Source organism: Protomyctophum parallelum (genome assembly GCF_964188405.1).
Source record: "Protomyctophum parallelum genome assembly, chromosome: 22".
Lineage (NCBI taxonomy): Eukaryota > Metazoa > Chordata > Actinopteri > Myctophiformes > Myctophidae > Protomyctophum > Protomyctophum parallelum.
In genome coordinates, this window is record NC_139714.1 from 28,430,042 (window position 1) to 28,450,423 (window position 20,382).

Genomic DNA, 20,382 nt, shown 5'->3' on the forward strand with positions numbered 1-20,382 from the left:
CACTGGAAAAAACCGGTACGGTACGGGTCTGTAACTCTGAGAGTGTACTAATGGAACAGTAAGGTGATTTGTACTCCTACGGGGTAGCCGGTTTCTTACCGCAATCTGAACGATATCCATTAACCACTGGAACAGAGGCGAAAATAATTGAAAAGACCGTGGCAGTGGCAGAAGACTTAAGCGGATTTGTCCCGGATATGGTGACGAGGCCGTTGCGTTATGACGACGAAACCGGAAATCAAGTCATCCTCTGGGCTGCTAGGGCTTCTGGGAAATTGAGCCCAATGCATGTGAGCGGGCCGTTTGTTTAGACTACAACATGCTGTGCATGGTGGTTTAGTTTCGCATTGTCATGGCCGCTGGTTCTTCTGATCAACAACAAACCAAAAGGACTATTTTTTTGCCGGATTCTCGTCGTTGAAAGCTGCAAATACTTCGGCGTATGCTCTAAAGATGATAAAACAATCTCTGCAGCGTAGAATATTGGATTAAGTAGCGGGGAACGCGTGGTTATGCAGTAGAACACTTAATACGTGTCAGGGAATCTGTTCATAGATATATTATCGTCAGATGACGGTGAGAAAACGAACACTCCGGTATTCTCTATTAAATGGTCACGGAAGAGTTGTGCTGTGTAGTAGTGATAGTAAGTGTGGTGACTGTTATGGTTATTGTTTTACCTGCGACGAGTCCTCGCTGAACACCAGCGTAACAAACTCCTGGGCGAAGCGTCGTCTCTGCTCCAGGGACAGACTGGAGGCGAGCTGGGAGGAGTAGGCGTGGGCGACCAGCGCTCCTCCGTTAGGCTGGCTCTCCACGTGGATGTAAGGGCCGAACTCCAGCCCCGACATCCCAGGGTAGGAGGGCCTCGCCTGCAGGGTTCATTTGGACAGCGCACGTTTTAGTTAGGGATGCACGATTGACCCATTTTGGGCCCGACCTCAAAAGTTCTTCTAAATCCTCCAGTTTTCTGAAATAAATATTGTCACGATTTTTCTAAAATAGCAGACCTACAAGCTCGTAGCGCGCCACTCGGTGGTGCTATTTTTCAATAGCTAAATTATAACATAATGTTTAAAACACCAAAATGGGTTAATCGGTAGCAGAATCAGAATCGGCGAGATCGGCCGTAAAGAATGCCATATCGATATCGGAACGGTCTCAATATAATACAGATGATTTAATCAGTTTTCACCAGCAAATTGTTTTTCAAATGAAAAAATGTAAAAATCCATCAATTAGTTCAATACTAGTACCTCTAGTCTAGAACAAAAGCCGAATCAAATATGATGTAAAATCGTATTAAAGTAGAAATAAACTTTACACATTTAATTTGTGTACTCATCTCATTCAGTAGTCATTCAGTTGTGAAAACAGACACTTGGATAACAGTATACGCTATTTATTGATTGATTGAATACTTTATTAACAGGCTTTGGGCCAATACCCTACGGCAGGTGTCGGCAATAGGCGGCCCGTGGGCCAAAACCGTCCCCTCGGAAATTATTTCTGGCCCGTGAGATTATTTTGAGAATTACGTTTTTTTTCTCCCTTTTCTACATTGGAGAGACAGTCCCACATATACGCTATTATGGCTATAATGTCCAAATAGAGAATATTCCCACCTGAAGGATCAGATAGGTATTATTAAACTTGTTGAGAGTGAATATCTGAGGTGACAATCTGTGATAGTCACAGACAGCTAGGCAGGTCTCTCCTGCGCAGCGCACATGGACCTCGTCAAAGTGCTTCATCTCCTTGGGTGGGAATTAAACATTTTGAAGGTGCTGCTATGGCTGCTATCCATGCTTCAACTTGCTCTCTAAATTACATTCTTTACAAGTACCGGTAAGCAGCCAAAATGTCACGGCAAAGGCTTTGTGTAACTTCTAACCGGCTTTGCGTTGAGAGACCCCAGGTAGGATAAACACATCGTTTACTGTCCATATTCCTCTATAAACGGCCTGTTTTCACCGTTTCTAATTCCTCTTTATACTTTTGTACAGTATGCCTGTGCAATTTCTCTTGTTAACTAGCCGCAGATTAGGCAAAATGTTTAGCGCTGTCTTTTCATGCACAAGTCATACAGGTGGAATCAATCTATTAACGAGCAATTATCTGATGTTCAGCGGGGTTGCGCACTGAATATATTCAATCTCCAAAGTCAAACTCATAAATTCACAATGCGTCGTGCCGCCCCTCGCTGTGAGCTTAAAAGGAACCCTGGCTAACAAGACAAATATAAAACATTATACTTAACTAAAATATACTACTTATATATGTATATATATATATATATACTTATTTCTTTCATAAATAGAGAATCTTTCAATCAATAGGAGCTGCTCCTGTCGCAAGTTGATGATGTCATATGTCTATGTGTGGTCCAGCCCTATGGAATGTTTGGAATGCACATGCTAATAAAAAGTATTAAATATTGCTTTGATGCTCATATTTACCTTAGGAATAGGAAGCATAACGTTGGTTTTTATTAGCATATGCATTCCATATATTCCATAGGGCTAGACCATATGGACATATGACATCATCAACTTGCGACAGGAGCAGCTCCAATTGAGTGAAATATTCTCTATTCATGAAAGAAATACAATATTTAATGTGTTTTAATTTTTTTATTTTAGTTGTAGAGGGCAAGTATAATGTTTGCCACTGCAATGTCAATGTGCCACTGCAGTGCCAAGTTCTGCCAACCAACAGTATTTTGTTGAGTCTGTCGACTAAAATGTCTTCGTTTCAGTCATCAGAGCTTGGTTTTCATTTAGTTTCTATTTCCTTTTTGTCAGTGGAAAAAGGGGGTAGTCGACGAACATTTTTAGTGGAAGAACTCAGCGACTCACCTGGGCTTTGGCCTCAGAGAAGTGGGGGGGCTTGGAGTACATGGTGGAGTAGAACGCTGGGTGTGGAGGAGGAGGAGGAGGAGGAGGGAGGGAGCTGGTCAGAGAGGAAGAGAGGGTGGTGTTCTTGTCGTTTTGGGATGGAGGAGGAGGAGGAGGCGGTGGCGCAGAGGGAGCGGAGGGTCCTCTGGGGCTCTTGAACAGAGCGGAGGAGGAGGAGTTAGAGGAGGAGGAGGGAGGCTGCAGGAGGAGCAGGCCAGCGCAGACCGTCTGACAGGAGCGATGGGACGTCTTCACTCGTCTCTGCTTCTCTCCGTCCCGGTGTCTCTTCTTCTTCTTCTTCTTGACCTTCTTGGCCTGTTGTTGGAGCTCCTTGTCGCTGGAACCCAGCTTGGCTTTCTCTTTCTCCGCTGGATGGAGGGTTGAAGAGAGAGAGAGAGAGAGAGAGAGAGAGAAAGAGAGAGAGATTAACCCATTTAGAACCGAGGACGATTCTACAAATGCCTTCTAAATCAGACAGTTTTCTGAAAAACCCATGTTTCTATGTCATTCGTTCTCAAACATTTTCATGTCAAGGACCCCCAAAAATATATGTATTTGGCCGCCGACCCCCATCTGAAAAGATGTTGTTCCAGGGACCCCTGGAACAACACGATTTTTCAAAAATAGCAGACCTAAAAGCTCAGATCTGCTATTTTTCAACAGCTAAAGTACAACATAATGCTTAAAACACCAAAAGGGGTTCCGCCCGCAGCCCAAAATGAGTTAATGCAAAACATTGTAAAAAAAAAAAGAAAAACGAGTCACACTCGTCTTGAGCTATTTCCACTATTTTTTAAATATGAACATTTTAACATGCGGTATAATGATCATGACATGACGAATAATACAAAAGATTATCGCGATGATCTGGACGATTATGTAATAATAATTGTGACAGGTCTATTTCCATCACACGGTATGAGCTATTCTTGTCAGATTCAAGCCCCCTTTCAGACAAGACTGATTTTTGATGGCGGCACATGATCATAACATGTGCCATGGAGGAGGGGGGGGGGTGTATCCAGCACGGGGTATATGGGTATATTTCGGAATCAAACCAAAGTATGCGTGGCGTCAATTGCAGGGAGGCTGTGTGTGTGTTTCAGCGTTTTGCTTAGGATGTAACACTGATGTCTGTGTATATGTGTGTGTGTGTGTGTGTGTGTGTGTGTGTGTGTGTGTGTGTGTGTGTGTGTGTGTGTGTTGTTGTGTGGTCAACGACGCTAATGCGACCAGAGACCTTGAAAATGTCACAGTGTGTTTAGAGAATACATGTCTGTCATGGTAAACACATGATAACACCTGCTACACGCAGATAACATCTCTTTCTCTGTGTGTGTGTGTGTGTGTGTTTGTGTGTGTGTGTGTGTGTGTGTGTGTAACGACACAACAATAAAACAAACACGGTTCAAGGGAATGCAGAGTGGAGAGTGGAGAGAGAGTGAGAGAGAGAGAGAGATGAAGTATAGAGAGGAATAGTACCATTTCTTTTAACCTCTTAAAGTCAATGCAAGCTTCCACATCAGTGACGAATTTCCACAGAGCGAAAATGCGCCCGTTATGTTTTCGCTCTGCTGTCAAATGTGGCGTACCGTACAGTAGTACAGTGGGGACGGGCGGAAGGCCTGGTTCCCCGGGCCTGTTCGGAAAGTCGCACCAAGTATGGAGGAGTCCCAGGGGCGGGCGGTTATTTTGGACCCTACACATTAATCACGATTGTGGCGATGTACGCTGAACTGATTGCGATCATCTCAAATGATTGCGATTAGACGATTATTGTAATAATGGCGTGTTTCCACCAACCTCTCTCAGACTGTTTCATGGCCCCGTTCTCCTTCTTCATCTCTTTGAGTTTCTCTTTCTTCTTCTCTTTGTCCGTCTCTCTCCGTTTCACCTTGTCTGTGTGATCTGTCGAGAGAGAGATGGAGAGAGATTTGATTAATGGGCCTTCCGCTCCACATTTCTGCTACTTTTAATCACAGACGGACGGATGGACGCGCACACACACACACACACACACACCCACACGTCGCAAGTCATGTCACCTCTGTAACTTTGGACTGCTTTGGGGCATCTGGCAGTAGCCTATGGCTACCTAACAGACTAGCGCTGCACGATTCTTGCTCAAATGTGAGTTTCGATTTTCCTCCACAAGAATTGAGATCACGATTCTTACACGATTTTTTTCCATGAAAATTTGTATTAAAAAAACATTAAAACAAAAACACAACACTAAAATGAATCGGACAGCCAACTAGTGCTGCACGATTCTTCACAAAATGACATTTTTTTCCGATTAATTGTGCAGCAGCAGCAGTAACAGACTACAGTAACAGTTCACTCTCATAATACTCTCAAAGCCAGCAGCTTTTGTAGCTCGGTAAAAGGTGCGAATGGGGCAGCCAATGCCAACCTATTGTTGTGGGACGAGAGGACGCCTCACCGCCCGGTGAACCGGTTATGCAAGTAACTATTAACCACTTGGGTGCCTCGTGAATCTAGGGGGTGGACAACACAACAAACTAACAGACAAACTTGGGGAGAGAACGCCACTAAGCACTTTTCATGGCTACGGACCAATAAAACTAATTAGCGCAGCAGTCTATAACTGCGGAGGGAGGGAGGGAAATGACACAAAACCAAGCAAATTAAATCTACCCCACAGCCTACGACAATGAGTGAGTGTTTGTGACACGAAGCTCTGCGCCCGCAGATCTGCCCTTTATGCAACGAACGAACGTAGTACCGTACGTTCATTCTATAAAAGATAGATCCGCCAGGAGAATGGGGGCTGCAGCAGCCCCCATTCTATTATAAAATCCCCGGATAATAAATGAGGATTTACGGTATATCCTAATTAAGCTCTTCTAATCATCATGACCCGTGTCTGACGCATGCTACCCTGTCCAGACAGTCAATTCCAACAATCTGCCTAGGCCTGGCTCAGCTGGCTGTCATTACATAATCGCCTAATCGATTTATTTGAGACAATCACAATTAATTTTGCATAATCATCAATCATTATCCATGTTGAAAAATGTCCATACATTTTCAAACATTTATCAAAAATAGCAGAAACAAGCTTACGTGTCGTAATCTTTCCACTATTTCCGCTATTTCGTAAATTGTTTGGAAAGAAAAATATATAAAACATTATTAAATGTGTCAGTAATTTCTTAAGTTATTTGTCATATCTGCCCTGCATGTGCAATTTATGATTATGAATCCTAAAAGGAAAACAGAAATACAAATTGTAACGTTCTAATGTTCAATGCAAAGAAACACAATCAAATTGTTAATCGGCAACTTAAATTTGTAATCGTGACCAGCCCTAACCGTCTGCCTCCCATACACCGTCTCCCTCTTTATTATCAAATGGACTTGACAACTTGGACAGGACTTTCCTCTCCGCTGTCTTTTTTGTGTTTTCGTGTTGTCCAAAACAGCTGGAAATAAATGAACTGAAGTGAACCTCTCTGCTTCTGGGAGACAGACCGACAGACAGTAGGAAAGCTGACAGGGACGGTTATGGTATGCAAGTGAGATCCAACTTGTTCCCAGAGACAGGGGGGCTTCTTCTAGCACCATAAAGTAAATAAACCAGTCAACACCCTGGGCTCTCTCACTATTCTCTCAATATCCACCAAGTATGCCTCCCCCACAGTGACCACACCAGTGCAAAAAACCTTGGCGTTATCTTTACAGTATTTTCAAATTGGACAAAACAGATTAGCTCCGTTGTCAAAACATGCATTTCTTCACGTACGACTACTCGCCAAAATAAAACCATAATCTCACACTCAAACAATTTTGAAACGGTGATCCATGCTTTTATTTCTTCGAGGCAGGACTTTTTCAATGCCCTACTACCAGTGATTTTCAACTAGTGGTCCTTGAGGGGGGGTTCAAGGTGGTCCCCAGCTAAATGATGGAGAGTTGGTAACCAAATGGACCCTACGAGATGTCAAACTCACTGGGTAGCCTCGGTACGTGACACATTTCCTGGTCTAGGAGTGGGAGTGAACTGCAGTGCAGAGGGGGGCGTCGCTCAAACATAATGGTGACGTCAGTTTTCTCTGCCGTTTTCTACCAGGGAGGGGAGGGGCGGGCAGGGGGCAATTGGTGAACCAATATTCTCCAGCGCTTGCTCCAATGCACGCCCACCCCTCTAGACTAGAACGCACGCTGGCTGGGACAGGCTAGATTCCGGGCAACCAACATCTAATTTCCCTTTTGGGTCACAGGCTAAAAGGTTTAGGAACCAGTGTTTAAACACGTTTAGGCCTGACGTTGAAATTTAAAAAATGCCTTTTTGTAATTTAATATTTCATGTCAAGGACCCCAAATTTTTTATGTAATTGGCCTCCGCCCCCCATCTGAAAATATGTTTTTCCAGGGACCCCCCAGAAGCAAAGATTTGAGTTAAAAATAGCAGACCTACAAGCTCAGTTCCGTGCCACTCGGTGGCGCGCTATGAGCTTGTAGATCTGCTATTTTTCAATAGCTAAATTATAACATAATGTTTAAAACACCAAAAGGGGTTCCCGCCCAGAATGGGATGAGATGCAAAAATAGTCCTTTTTTACGAACATTAGTGCAAAAAGTGACATGACGAGATAAACTGTGACCCAGAGAGAGAGTCAACCCTTCTACCGCCAGCCACGCATCTCTGGACACACCAGAGCTTTTCAGATTACAATGTCGTTAAATTACTAAATCCTGTTGTCTAATAAGAAGGCCTGTGACTGTGTACACAGTGTGTGTGTCTTCCTAAACCTGCCATGCATGCGCAGCCAGGTGGAAAAGAGAGAGAGAGCGCGCGCGCACACACAGTGCACACACACACACCATGCTGTGTCACTCATTTACACACAGTGACACACACACACATTTTGTTTACACTTTTGTGTGTCATGATGTATCACACAAGGCCCATTTATGACAGAGCTACAGTGTAAAGTTATTATAGGGAAAATGCCATCACCTCCATCGCAGTACAGGACAAGCTCGCGATACGTTGCGATGCGACACATTGTGAGCTTGTACATCTGCTAATGTCAAAAGATTTATGTGTGTTAACTGGAAGCACTCTCTCTTTCAGCTCCGGGGGTTGTGTGTGGAGGGGGCGTGGCACTACTAGGCTACTGTACCAAAATAACCACTTGCCCTATAATGGCGGGTGTACAGTATTACTGTACAGTCATAATATTGGTATGACAACATGGAGTAACGCTTTATCACGTTACCCAGTAGCGTTTAACGCACAAGTATGTCACGTTAAACGAGAGAGGCAGAGACAGAGAGAGAGCGAGAGCTGGTTGTAAAATATGAACCATATTGTGTCCTGCTTTGGGTTTGGGGGAAGAGGGAACCTCTCTGGTTCATGCGCGGGTGAACAGGCTGGAAGACACATGATGAATCTGTCTTAATAAACAATTAATACATAACATATTAATTAATTAATGATCAACACTATCCCGTGTACAATTCCTGTGTACGGCCTTCAACAAATAGTAGAGGAGACGGTTGGATTTAAACTGCTAAAACCGACACGTTGTTCCGATTGATTGATTTGACTGCAAAACCTGTCCGTCAGTCAGTTCACGCCACCGCCCACCATATATGGCCGTCAGTCCGTCACACCTCGTGACACATCACACCACCATATATGGCCGTCAGTCCATCACGCCTCGTGACACGCTCCATATATGACCTCATTAAGCCCTGGATAGCCATACATGACTGGATCATCACCTAGATATACATACAAGTATATGGAGCTCTATGGAACTCTACATCTGACCTCAAACCCTTAGATCTCCATATATGGAGCTGACCTGTTCTGACATTCCATAAGGTTGATCCTACCCCACCTGTCCTTCCTCTTCGATGTCTCCCTTTTGACTGATACCTGTCCACTTAAACTAAAAAAGTTATTGGTGCAGCAGCGCCCGGCAGCCGGCGAAAACTAGAGTTCCGAAAATGAATGCCCCGGCCCTCATCAAACTCTGTACACTCAAGACCCTTAGATCTCCATATATGGAGCTGACCCGTTCTGACATTCCATATGTTGATCTGACGGTTCTGACCTCATCAAACCCTGTACACTCAAGACAAGCTCCATATACTGTATTATGGCCAGTACAGAATTCATTCCACATGTTGATATGAGCCCCCATGCCAAAGCGCCAGCGCTCGCCCAGCAGTCTGCTGTCACCCAGGTGGATGCATGCATGCGACCTCGCCCTAGGTCGCTTCTCGCCCTCAGGGCGTCTTACTGGTTATTAAAGATGGAGTGCCACCATTTTTGAATTTTTCCAGTTTTTCATGTGTCTATGAGGTGACAGTACTTAATTAGACAGACTGGAGTTGTTTTTATGTGCAATTGTGTATTGACTTTGTATTTAGGGTTTCTTCCTGGAGGCTGAACCCTTGACAGTCAAACGGGCCAATGAAGTAAACAGTAATATAGTGACACCACACTATCAGCCCCTCCCCATTTATCATACAACTACAGCTGTGGGTGCGGCTTCAGTTCAGGTGGATCACCACCCATCACCACCCACCAGGCAAACCAGGCATACTTAATTAACTGGTGGGCGTGTCCACATAAAAGCATGATTTTAACAAATACTGTACACTTTTTGGAAAAAGTTCTTCCCCCTTATATTGTAATAATACCTGATGATCATGTTTTAGGGTGGAAAAAAATGGTGGCACTCCATCTTTAACAGTTTGCAGGGGTAAAAGCACAGGAAAGTACAGTTCAATATACTGTACACAGTCTGCTAAGAGGATTTGTAACCCATAATAAAGCACTATGGCTTGTTTCCATTCATTGGGGTCCTTCATATTCAATTCAGAGGTTCTCGAAACTTGGACAAAAGTTAAAAAGAAAAGAGACACATAGAGAGAGAACTATATACTTTCCCAATTTTCAGTTTTTGAGGGGTGCTAGCCCCTCCTATATACAGGTTTAATGTTTGTTTTGTAAACGCCATTGACAATGAAGGGAACATTTACGTCATAATGTGCCTCATTACGTCATATTGTCTCTTTATTGTTAATGGCGTTTAATGTTTGTTTTACATCACCATTACATCACCTAATCAACATGAGTTAAACTTTAATATATTAGCGCGCCTCCCTTCACAGAGGTGTGATTTTTATCATATTTAGACAGTTGCTTTGACAATGTAAACTAATGTATGTTTTCTCATGCCATGGAGTTTACAGCGATCCTGCGACTCAACCTTAAACTGTTTACACACAAACACTGTTTTAATCATGGGGATAATAATAACCATTAGCCTGTGGGATTACTAATAAACAACCGTACCTTTCCGAGGCAACATGACAACCTCCCCGCCGTTCTCCCTCTTCAGCGCATGCTGTTGTAGGCTAACTGTGTTGTTGTTATTATTTACAGCACACGTCCCGGTGGGTCCAGCATGTTGTTGTAGGCCGACTGTGTTGTTGTTGTTATTATTTACAGCAGAAGCAGACGTCCCGAACAGGGTCGGTCCAGCAGCGAGCAGCGCTGATGGCTTCTTGTGGTGTCTCTTCTTGTCTCGGTCTTTCTCCATGTTGTGGTGCTGCTGCTGCTGCTTGTTGTTGTCGTCGTCTCTGCTCGTGCTCGGTTTGTTGTTGGCTTTGGAAGAAGCAGAAGAAGGTGGTTTGTTGTGGAGGAACAAATCGCTCTGTTTGGACACTTTATTGTGGATGTTATGGTGGTGGGTCTTTATTGTGGATCCTCCTCCTCCTCCTCCTCCGCCGCCAGGGCTGCCGCTGTTGCTCGCCCGGGCGAAGCTCCACAGAGCCGGGTTGCCGTAGCTGCTGGGTTTCGGGGGGTGGTGGTGCCCGTGCTGCTGCTGCTGCAGGGCGCTGCTGCCGCTGCCGTGGTGGTGGTGGGTGTTGTTGTTGCCCCCGGCCGTTGGCGCTGCCGCTGCCCCGTCTCGGTTGACTTTCTTGGGTTTCTTCTCCTGATCCTCCTCGCTACTAGTCCGGAGCTTCTGCTTCTTGGGCGGCGGTGGGTTGTTGAAGTCGCTGCAGTCGTCAGAGGCTCCTCTCTTCGTGGGTTTCATCATGATGAGCGCCGTGGTGGTGGTGGTGGTGTTGTTGTTGTTGTTCTTGGAGGTGGAACTAGTGGCCACTGCTACACTAGTGGCGGCAAGGGGAGCACCAGTCCCGATCAGGGGGACGATGGAGCCCAGCGTGTCAGCCATCTTGAGACGCTTGTGTTGTGTTGGTTTTGGTTCCACTTCCCCAACGGTCGGTCGGTCACCAACACCAACTCACCGCCAGCCGAGCCACTCCGAACCGTGCGCGTGCGCGGCGAGGGGCCCGTCTCGGTGTTGCCAGGTTCCTTTTTTGCGAGAGAAACAAGCAACCAGATATTAGTCCAGGCATAGGTCCAAAGATTAAATAATAAATGCCAAATCTGATATAGCAATGAAATAAAGGTATTTGTTTAATTGTATTTTTGTATTTATTGAATTTGCTATTTTTCCTCCACTGCAGTAGCCTATTTATTATTAAAGTTTTGGTATTTATTATTTAATTTTTGCACCTGACTGACTTCCATAATCAGGTCTATGAGAACAAGCCCAAAATAAGCGAGCCGTTCTCCGGAGAGTCACCCAGCAGCGCTGCAGACTCGCTGCAGGGTGCTATAGGTTCTTCGCCTTTTACCTTGTTTAAATGAAAATAGCCTAATCACAATAGAAATTGAAAATAGCTCTGCAACTACAAGTACATATAAGCAACTTTACAGAAAAACACGCTTTAATAAGCGGACATGGCAACACTGACTGACCAGGCTGGGGGGGGGGGGGGGGGGGGGGGCTTGATTGATTGATTTTGATTTATTAACAGTTTGCAGAATTTCAGTACATTTCAAGTAGGCCTACAACTCAATACAACAACTGATAACTGTGAGTGGACGACACCATAAAGCATTACACTTGTTTACAATAGGGCCCACCATTTTCATTTCTTCAAAACAATTAGAGACGTACGAATATACACAACTATATAGTCAAAACAGGAACTCATAGAGGTAAAAAGGGAAAAGAAACATATAGGCTACACTACAGTTTCGAATTGCAGCCGTCCGTACTAGGTGCCATTTGAGGGCGGTTTTGAAGGAGTCAAGGGATTTGCATGTCTTAATGACTGTTGGTAGGGCGTTCCACATTTTGGTGGCATAGCAGCGAAATTAATTTAGTCCCTTGTTTCAAGTTTGTGCCAAATAGGGGTTGCACATGGTTTGTTGAACTCCCTCTGGTGTTGTGGGTGTGGACTTTGTTGACATTAAGGAAGTATTTAGACAGAGGTACATGGGTATCTTTGTGGTGTATCGAATCTTGTGGACCAGACCCATTGCAAGATGCTGTACTCTGTCGTCGACCCTAAGCCATTCCAGCCTATCAAAGTGGGCAGGGGTGAGGTGGGTTCGGGGAGTGAGGCCAAGTAGTACCTGACCAGTTTGTTTTGGGAAGTCTCCTCTATTTGAGTGACCACATCAAATATGAGGTGGATGCTGGCAAATGCTGCGGCATGGTCATGCTGGAACCCCAAAAGGCCTTTGACACCATGAACCACTCCATACTGGTTAACAAGCTAAAAGCGATTGGTTTTGATAGCACATCAGTGAGCTGGATGGTAGAGAACAGATGGTGGAGGTGAACGGAACACGTACTTGAAAAAAGGTGGACCCTCTTGTAAACAAGTGTAATGCTTTATTGCGCCAAAGAAAAGGTACAGCTAATGCTTGGATCCCTGGCTAGACCTGTCAAAACAGAGGTCACAGACCTGGGTGTGACTTTAGACTCAGACATTTTAATTCTCATTTTAGTAAGGTCACAAGAACAGCTTTTATTCATTTAAGAAACATGGCTAAAGTAAGACCCTTTTTAAATCAGAGAGATGCAGAAGTACTTGTACATGCTTTTATCACAAGCCGACTAGATTATTGCAACTCCATTTTTACAGGATTACCCAAAAAATCTATAATTTCTTTTTACAGATAATCCAGAATGCAGCAGCTAGAATTTTAACAAATACCAGAAGAAGAGATCACATTAGTCCAGTCCTGTCAACACTACATTGGTTACCAGTATCGTTTAGAATAGATTTTAAAGCGCTTTTATTTGTTTATAAAGCACTTAATAACCTGGCACCTTCGTATATTAAGGATTCCATACATTTTTATGTTCCCACTAGAACACTCAGGTCTTCATTCACTCTTCTTTTAAAATGACTCAAAGCTCAACATAAGAACACTGGTGAGGCCGCTTTCTGGGTCTATGGCCCCAAGTTGTGGAACACACTACTACTGCACCTTAAAAGGGCGACCTCGCTTGCTGTTTTTAAGAGAGAGTTGAAAACTATTTGCTAATTTGTATATATTTTGTCTCGTATTGACCTGCTGTTTTGTTTTTCAGCATTCCGCTGCTTGTTATTTGTTTTATGTGAAACACTTTGGGTTGTATTTTAAGTATGAAAGATGCTATATAAATAAAGATTATTTTTTATTATTTGTATGTCATTAAATGTTCAGATGATTATTTAGAATATGATGAAGCCAAGGACGCCAAAGGAAACAAGCCATAGTGCTTTCTTGGGTTAGTTATAAATCCTCTTAGCAGACACAAGGTCTGCTAAGAGGATTTATAAGGTTTATAATTGAACTGTACTTTCTAGGAACTAACTTCCTATTAAAAGTCTGCTGCACATTTCTTTGTAATAAAAACGTTTTGTTGATGTTCAACATAATTTGAACCCAGGATTTAAAAATGCAAAGACTTGCCAGGCTGCCATGCCTCCAGGCTCCAACCATGACTGCTAAACACTATGTTGAATGCATGCAGGAAATTAGTCATAATAAATATGTACTACAGTAGTACAGTACACGTCTAAACGAGCAGCAGGGAATACCCAATGTGTGCGAGTAGAACATAATCTAAATTCAGATGGGGTACCCTGCATGTGTGAGTTGGAGAGGAGCAAAGGTCGCTTGTCACAACGTTATGGACCAGAGCTAGAGCAAAGCCGTCTCTGACCTCTCACCCGTGTTAAATGAGGTTGGTAGAGCAGCTGGATGGGAACCGCGAGTTCCCCAGTTCGATCCCGGGCTCCCCACGCAGAGTTCAGTGTCGAAGTGTCCTTGAGCAAGACTCTGAACCCCTAATTGCTCCTGAAGTTCATGTTGGTGCCTTGCATGTTTTCCTCCTAGCCTTAATGAGTCACAATGGCATACCATGACATGTTACCCTTGGATATAATGCACCATTTTATACACTTAAGAATGTATGTAACCACATGTCGTTGTTTTATTATTATTATATATTATATATATATTATTATATATTATATTATATTATATGTGTATTTGTATGTCGTGGCTGCCTACATACAAATATATGTAGGCATGTTATTTTACTAGCAAATATATTAATTTGGTTTTGTGGGAGATATTTTGATATTATATGATTGAGTAGCCTATAGCTCTGTGTGTGTGTGTGTGTGTGTGTGTGTGTGTGTGTGTGTGTGTGTGTAGACCCCCAGCCCCAGGTGAAATAGTCCACACACCACCCCCACCCCCCCTCCCCATTTTCCCTCACTGTATATTGTATCTTTTCCCTTTTTTGCTTCCCATATGATGAATTCCTGTTCTGTTCTTTAGCTACATAGACATGTCTATTTGTATGTCTCTAAATGTTTGTATGTCTTTAAATGTTTTGATGAATTGAACAATGTGGACCCTGTTGTAAACAAGTGTAATGCTTAATTGGGTCGTCCACTCACAGTTGACAGTCTTTGTATTGAGTTTGTGCTTAAAATGTACTGTAAATTCTATAAACTGTTAATAAATATTTCAATCAATCAATCAAACCACAAGTAACAAATATCTCTTGCCGACAGACAACCACAACTTCTCAAAGAAAAAAAACAGAGAATTCAACATTTTCACTTAAATATCTCTCATTTTTACTGATTGATTTCTGCAACAGTGTGTGTGTGTGTAGCTGATGAGGGGTATGTGCCACAGGGGCCATATAGCTAGATGCAAATTGCATCACTCGCCCTCTCACAGCGCTCATGATGATTGGAGGAATGGGAAAAGGGAGGTTGAGGTCTCTCTTAAAGGCACAGGTGGACATACTGAGACTAGTGGCTTGGAGAGGGAAGGAGAGAGACTCTTAAAAAGGTTGTCTAGTAGGCCTATGTGTTACCTTCCAAGGATAGAAATGTGTTGAGTTGAAAAGCAACAATAAGGCGTACACACACACACACACACACACACACACACACACACACACACACACACACACACACACACACACACGCTCTTTTAGTAGTCAGAGACTGGAGAAACAAAGACAAAGAGGAGAGTGATAATGAGAAAGGGAATCTAAGAGAAAGAGAAATGCTGGCAGCTTTCTCTTCTGCCTCATCTATATCAAATGATCCCATATTTAGATGGACTAAAGTTGAGTGGAGAGGAGGAGGCGCTTTAAAACAGCCGTGTCCAACAGACACAAGGAGCAACGAGATATAGAGGTAGGCCTACTTGTATACAAATGAAAGGGAAGTTAAGAGTGTAATTCAGTAGTAGTGTGTGTGTGTGTGTGTGTGTGTGTGTGTGTGTGTGTGTGTGTGTGTGTGTGGAGCAGGGGACAGCGGACGTGTGACACAACCAACAGCCGCCTATACAAAAATATCTTTTAAAATAAAATTTACAAAAAATACCATTATTAATATTATCATGAACATTATTATAATTAATAATAATAAAATCTTATCAGGGACTTGTAGCCATCTTGAGGGGAATTTGGTGGTTCTGACGACCACTTATATTAGTTTAACCTTTTAAAACAAATAATATGAACATAAAAAATAACTAAAACCTAGAAAAACAAACAAACAATAAATAATTTACAGTTTGGAGCAGATCGATGCCGAGGAAGGGAGAAATCGTCGCCATACATGCACAGACTTTCTTACATCTTCGGTTAAAATAAGAATATTCAAGGGACCGCGGCAACAACAACAAAAAGTGTCTGAAATATTATATACCTAAGTTGCCATGTACACTTTATTTTATCAAAACAATGCATATATAGTTACGGTAGCAATGGATGGAGGAGTTAGAATGATCAACCGAGGATGGGGGAGGTAATAATAGTAGTCCTGGGTCCCTAGCTGTTCTTGTCTTTCTAGAATAGAACATATCAGAATACTTGTGGGCTGAAGCTTGTCAGTTGAAGAGTCATGGAAGCTCCCGTTTTAAACGTGATAGTGGAGGTCAGAGTTCAAATGCACGCACACACACACACACGCAGTGGAGGTGGTGTGTTGCGTAAACTTCAAACTACACATTATTTCAGAAATGTTTTTTTCTTCTGAAGGCTTTAAAGAGGAGCAAGAAAAATGAGGAGGAAAGGGAAAAAAAGCGATGAAGGAGCATATTTATTTTCCTGACGAGAACAGGGAAAACACACAAGAACAGATTAAGTGTAAATACAGTAAGAAAGTAAAGGAATGAGCAGAAGTCAGATGAAGAGACACTGAGCAATACAGACTTTTAAGAGAACAAAAGCAGTGAAGGAGTGTTTTTGTGACAGGAGGTAATAAGGCAGACTGGTGGTCCCAGCACAGAGCACTATATATACACATACACAGTTTGGCCCAAACTCTGGAGAGGATCAACCAATAAACTAAAATCAATCATGCCTTTGGAAACATACCGACTTTAATCGCAACAGGGCTCTGACTGATACCGACAATAAGCCTCTCTCCGATCTACTTACTGCATTTGTTTAAAGGACATACAAAATGGAAATGTATCGTCCAGGGCTTAGTACAGTACACCTCGCCCGTGACTTTCCGGGGCGATCCCCCCAAAACACTGGAGTTTAAGATCACTCGTTTAGTCAAAGCCGCCGATATGCTCCAGTTGACAACTCAACCAGGTGACCCTATTTTGGTCATGTAATTTATATTGACACACACACACACACACACACACACACAGAGAACTGAAAGCCACAGACATTTGGCCAAAACTGTGTGAATCTCCAGCAGAAAGGAGATCAAATAAATCACCAGAGAGGAATACTGTCTAGTAGTGTGGGTCAGTTTTATGCATTCTATTTCTATGGCAGTTTTTTGTAAATGTGTAAAGTAGCACCAGTACAGACAGACAGACAGAGAGACAGACAGACAGACAGACAGACAGACAGACAGACAGACAGACAGACAGACAGAGAGAAAACCCTGGCAACCCGTTGACAGACACCCAGCAGAAGAGGTGCATCATGGGTAATAGATTATCAACGTCTGGGTGTTCGTTAGGGTGTAGATTGTTACTCATTCAGCAGTTAAGAGGCGGAGGTCCTCTCTGGTGGCAGTTCACTCGCACTTCGGCACTGATCAGGTCGTCGGTCGCTTTACGTGACACGACCTACACTTTTAAGAATGATTCCTGGTTTTATGAAAGAAAAGCCTGCACTTTCAGTTAACGTCGTATAAGCTATTAGCGTTGTCGTCTATATGAATTCATGAAAGGTCATTTGCTCCATGGTCAAGTTTGTGACATTAACTGAGGTGACTAATGAGAAAAAAAGAAAGATTATGATTGCATGCAACACTGGTCAGGGAGAATGAGTTTGTCGGTCCCAGCCAGCGCTGTTTTTGGCAGCAACTTTTGATTTTTGTTTTAGTCGTAGGTTCTTGAAACGTTTTTATTTAGTTTTAGTCACCCGGAATGTTTTAGTGTTAGTCTAGTTTTAGTCGACTAAAAATCATAAGATTTTAGTCGACTAAAATCTACAGGTGATTTAGTCGACTAAAATGCATTTTGGCGGGCCTTGATGCCGTCGTACTGGCTGATTGTACACTCAACAAATAACAGATCTACATGCCCACAACGCGTTGCAGCGCGACGCATTGTGAGCTTGTAGATTTGCGTGACTTGCGTCTAGTTTTTATTTGTTGAGAAAATCAACAGTATATTTAGTCTTAGTTTTAGTCATCATAACTTACTTTTCATTTAGTCAATGAAAAAAGGTAGGCGACGAACATTTCTCGTCATAGTTTTAGTCGACGAAAACAACACTGGTCCCAGCATACTGTATATAATGTATGATGCTTTGCTGTCTGTCTGCCCATAATTCACAGCAAAAGGTGGGCAATCCATGTTGCTTTTTGTTTAAGACAGAGAGAGCGTTGACGGACGCACGACATACAGCACTGATCAAGACACGGAGATATAAAAGGTGGACAAAAAATAATAATGGTGGAATATTTCTTTAATGGAGAGAAAGTTGCATCAGAGCTTCAGTTTTTGGGATCAACTTTTTGGGTCAGAAAGAAAACAAGTTTGTATATTAAAAATGTTCCCTTCAATAACTTATTGATTGTAGTTGGACCTCAAAATTATTGAAAAGGAGCAGAAAAGTGTATCGTCAAGTGACTTGGCAGCATTCAACGTGGTCGTTTAAGGAAGTGGTAATCTCGAGTCCTTTTAAACAAAAGCCATTCCTCGTATGATTGTACTGTGTATGATTAAAGAAAACAAGATCATGTCGATATGTTAACCCAACCCTCGCTCAGCCCAAAGAGATTTAAATATCAAGAGATAAAACATTGATTAAAAAAAAATACAAATAAAAACAGGAACCATCCTTAAACTGTAACGGATCTCGTATCAGCGCCTGAGAAAGAAAAAAAAAAAAAGTGGACCTCTCCAACAGCAGGACGTTGAAAAGGAAGGCTTTGTCCCACGTACGGGCAAGCCCTCCATCCAATCACTGTTCATTTCCTCTGCATTGTGGCACTTGTTACATAAGGAGGCGTGTCTATGAATATCTGAGGCCATTAGACCAACCAGGGTGATGAAGAGTCAATGACAGTCCTGACAGGTACACGTGTGTGTGTGTGTGTGTGTGTGTGTGTGTGTGTGTGTGTGTGTGTGTGTGTGTGTTCCATCATGTCCACTCTACAGGAGGTTCTCTGGGTCCTTTTGGCTGAATGCAGCGATTACCGAACCCTGAAAAGAACAAAGAGGAAAAGGTTTAGTTGGGGTTGGACTGCTACAGTTTAAGTTGAACTATTTTCTTCTCAAAGCTATATGCCAATATATGGCCATACTGATAACATCAGGGACCAGGCGAGCAGCAGGCAAAATGTTCATTTCCGGTTGTGTCCGTTTCTTAGCAACCTAGAGCTATTCATAATTCATAATGCCAAAGAGATTCTATGACAAGAGATGAAATGTATATTTTTGTAATCACCACCAGATGGCGCATCGCCCCAAGGCACATAGTGATATTCTGTATTAATATTAACGTTCATGTAACACCTCAAACATGCACATAAACATGCACAGTCACGCTCACGTGCGCACATGGGCATACATGCATGGGCACCCATGCAGCCTGACATTCTGACATGAACATGTTACTAATTTCAGCTTTGATCCATTCATAAATATGATAAATAAATGAGTAATTAAGTAAACTCAGCAACAAATGTTCGGAAACTTGACTTTGGTCCATTATTTCTCCACTTTAATAATACCAATTGGTATTGTATTTTATATCATTTTAATCGTTGATTAGTCACGTTTACAACGAGGTATAGATTGTAAGGATTGTGTGTTCGTGGAATATACAGATAAACGTGTGGGTAGCGCCTCCAATTCAACCCTTGCTTCGAGTTGCTTAGTGGATTGGATGATTGCACTCTCACACAATAATTAGGAATAAACAACAGATATTGGCAATTTTCTACACTTTATTAATGTTTCAGTCAGTGTTAGCGGGTGGAATATCCACATTCAGCCAAAACAGCTTGGTATGGTATGGGGCAGTATCTGTCTCACAGGCAAGACAGAACTTGAGGTCGTCATCATTGAAGGCAATCTCAAATGCAGTGAGATATCAGTATGAGATTCTGGAGCCAGTGGCGATCCCATAACAAAATGTGGCTAGGTTTGGTGACCAGGATGGTGCCAAGCTGTTGCAGCTGCTTTTGCATCTTCCACCGGCTATACCGAGTTCCCTAACACCTGTAAAAATGACCAATATGTGTTATTTTCCCATTCTTACAGTGTGAGAGTGCAATCATCCAATCCACTAAGGCAAGTGAGGAAGAATACCAATACCACGTTTAGCCGTGTTGCTCGTTCCACCACTTGATCCTTACGATCTATACCTCGTTGGAAAGGTGACCAATCAACGATTAAATGTTACCACGACAACACCGTGACTCGCATTGTTGTGTACTAGCCCGTCTGACACCTCGATCGGTTGAGACTAGGAAGAGCAACTGCAGTTACTGTACGTATGCAAATATGCCAATGCCAATACACGACGACTGTTGCGCAAGCAAAATGGAAACGGTGCTAAGACCAGTGCCAGTCGGGGAAAAAAACAAAATAAAATAAATAAATAAATAGACCAAGGCATCACTCCCAAAT

At 42.8% G+C, this 20,382-nt stretch overlaps 2 protein-coding genes across 2 annotated transcripts in view; both read right to left on the reverse strand.

Annotated features, from left to right (window-relative positions):
* LOC310879790 (uncharacterized protein) overlaps window positions 1–11,126 on the reverse strand; it is a gene marked incomplete at its 3' end in the record, with an annotated part of 19,221 nt that extends 8,095 nt beyond the window's left edge. The window contains exons 1-4 of the mRNA XM_083794620.1: window positions 10,237–11,126; window positions 4,701–4,805; window positions 2,859–3,265; window positions 681–872 (exon numbers count right to left, since the gene is read on the reverse strand). Of these exons, the coding sequence (XP_083650746.1) occupies window positions 681–872; window positions 2,859–3,265; window positions 4,701–4,805; window positions 10,237–11,122 (1,590 nt within the window). The 5' untranslated portion in view covers window positions 11,123–11,126. The remainder of the gene's footprint in view (window positions 1–680; window positions 873–2,858; window positions 3,266–4,700; window positions 4,806–10,236) is intronic.
* A 6,056-nt stretch (window positions 11,127–17,182) lies between these two features.
* Window positions 17,183–20,382, reverse strand: part of LOC310853582 (tyrosine-protein phosphatase non-receptor type 12-like) — a 64,099-nt gene continuing 60,899 nt past the window's right edge. Inside the window, 1 exon segment of the mRNA XM_083757964.1 lies at window positions 17,183–18,951. Coding sequence (XP_083614090.1) covers window positions 18,890–18,951 — 62 coding nt within the window. The 3' untranslated portion in view covers window positions 17,183–18,889.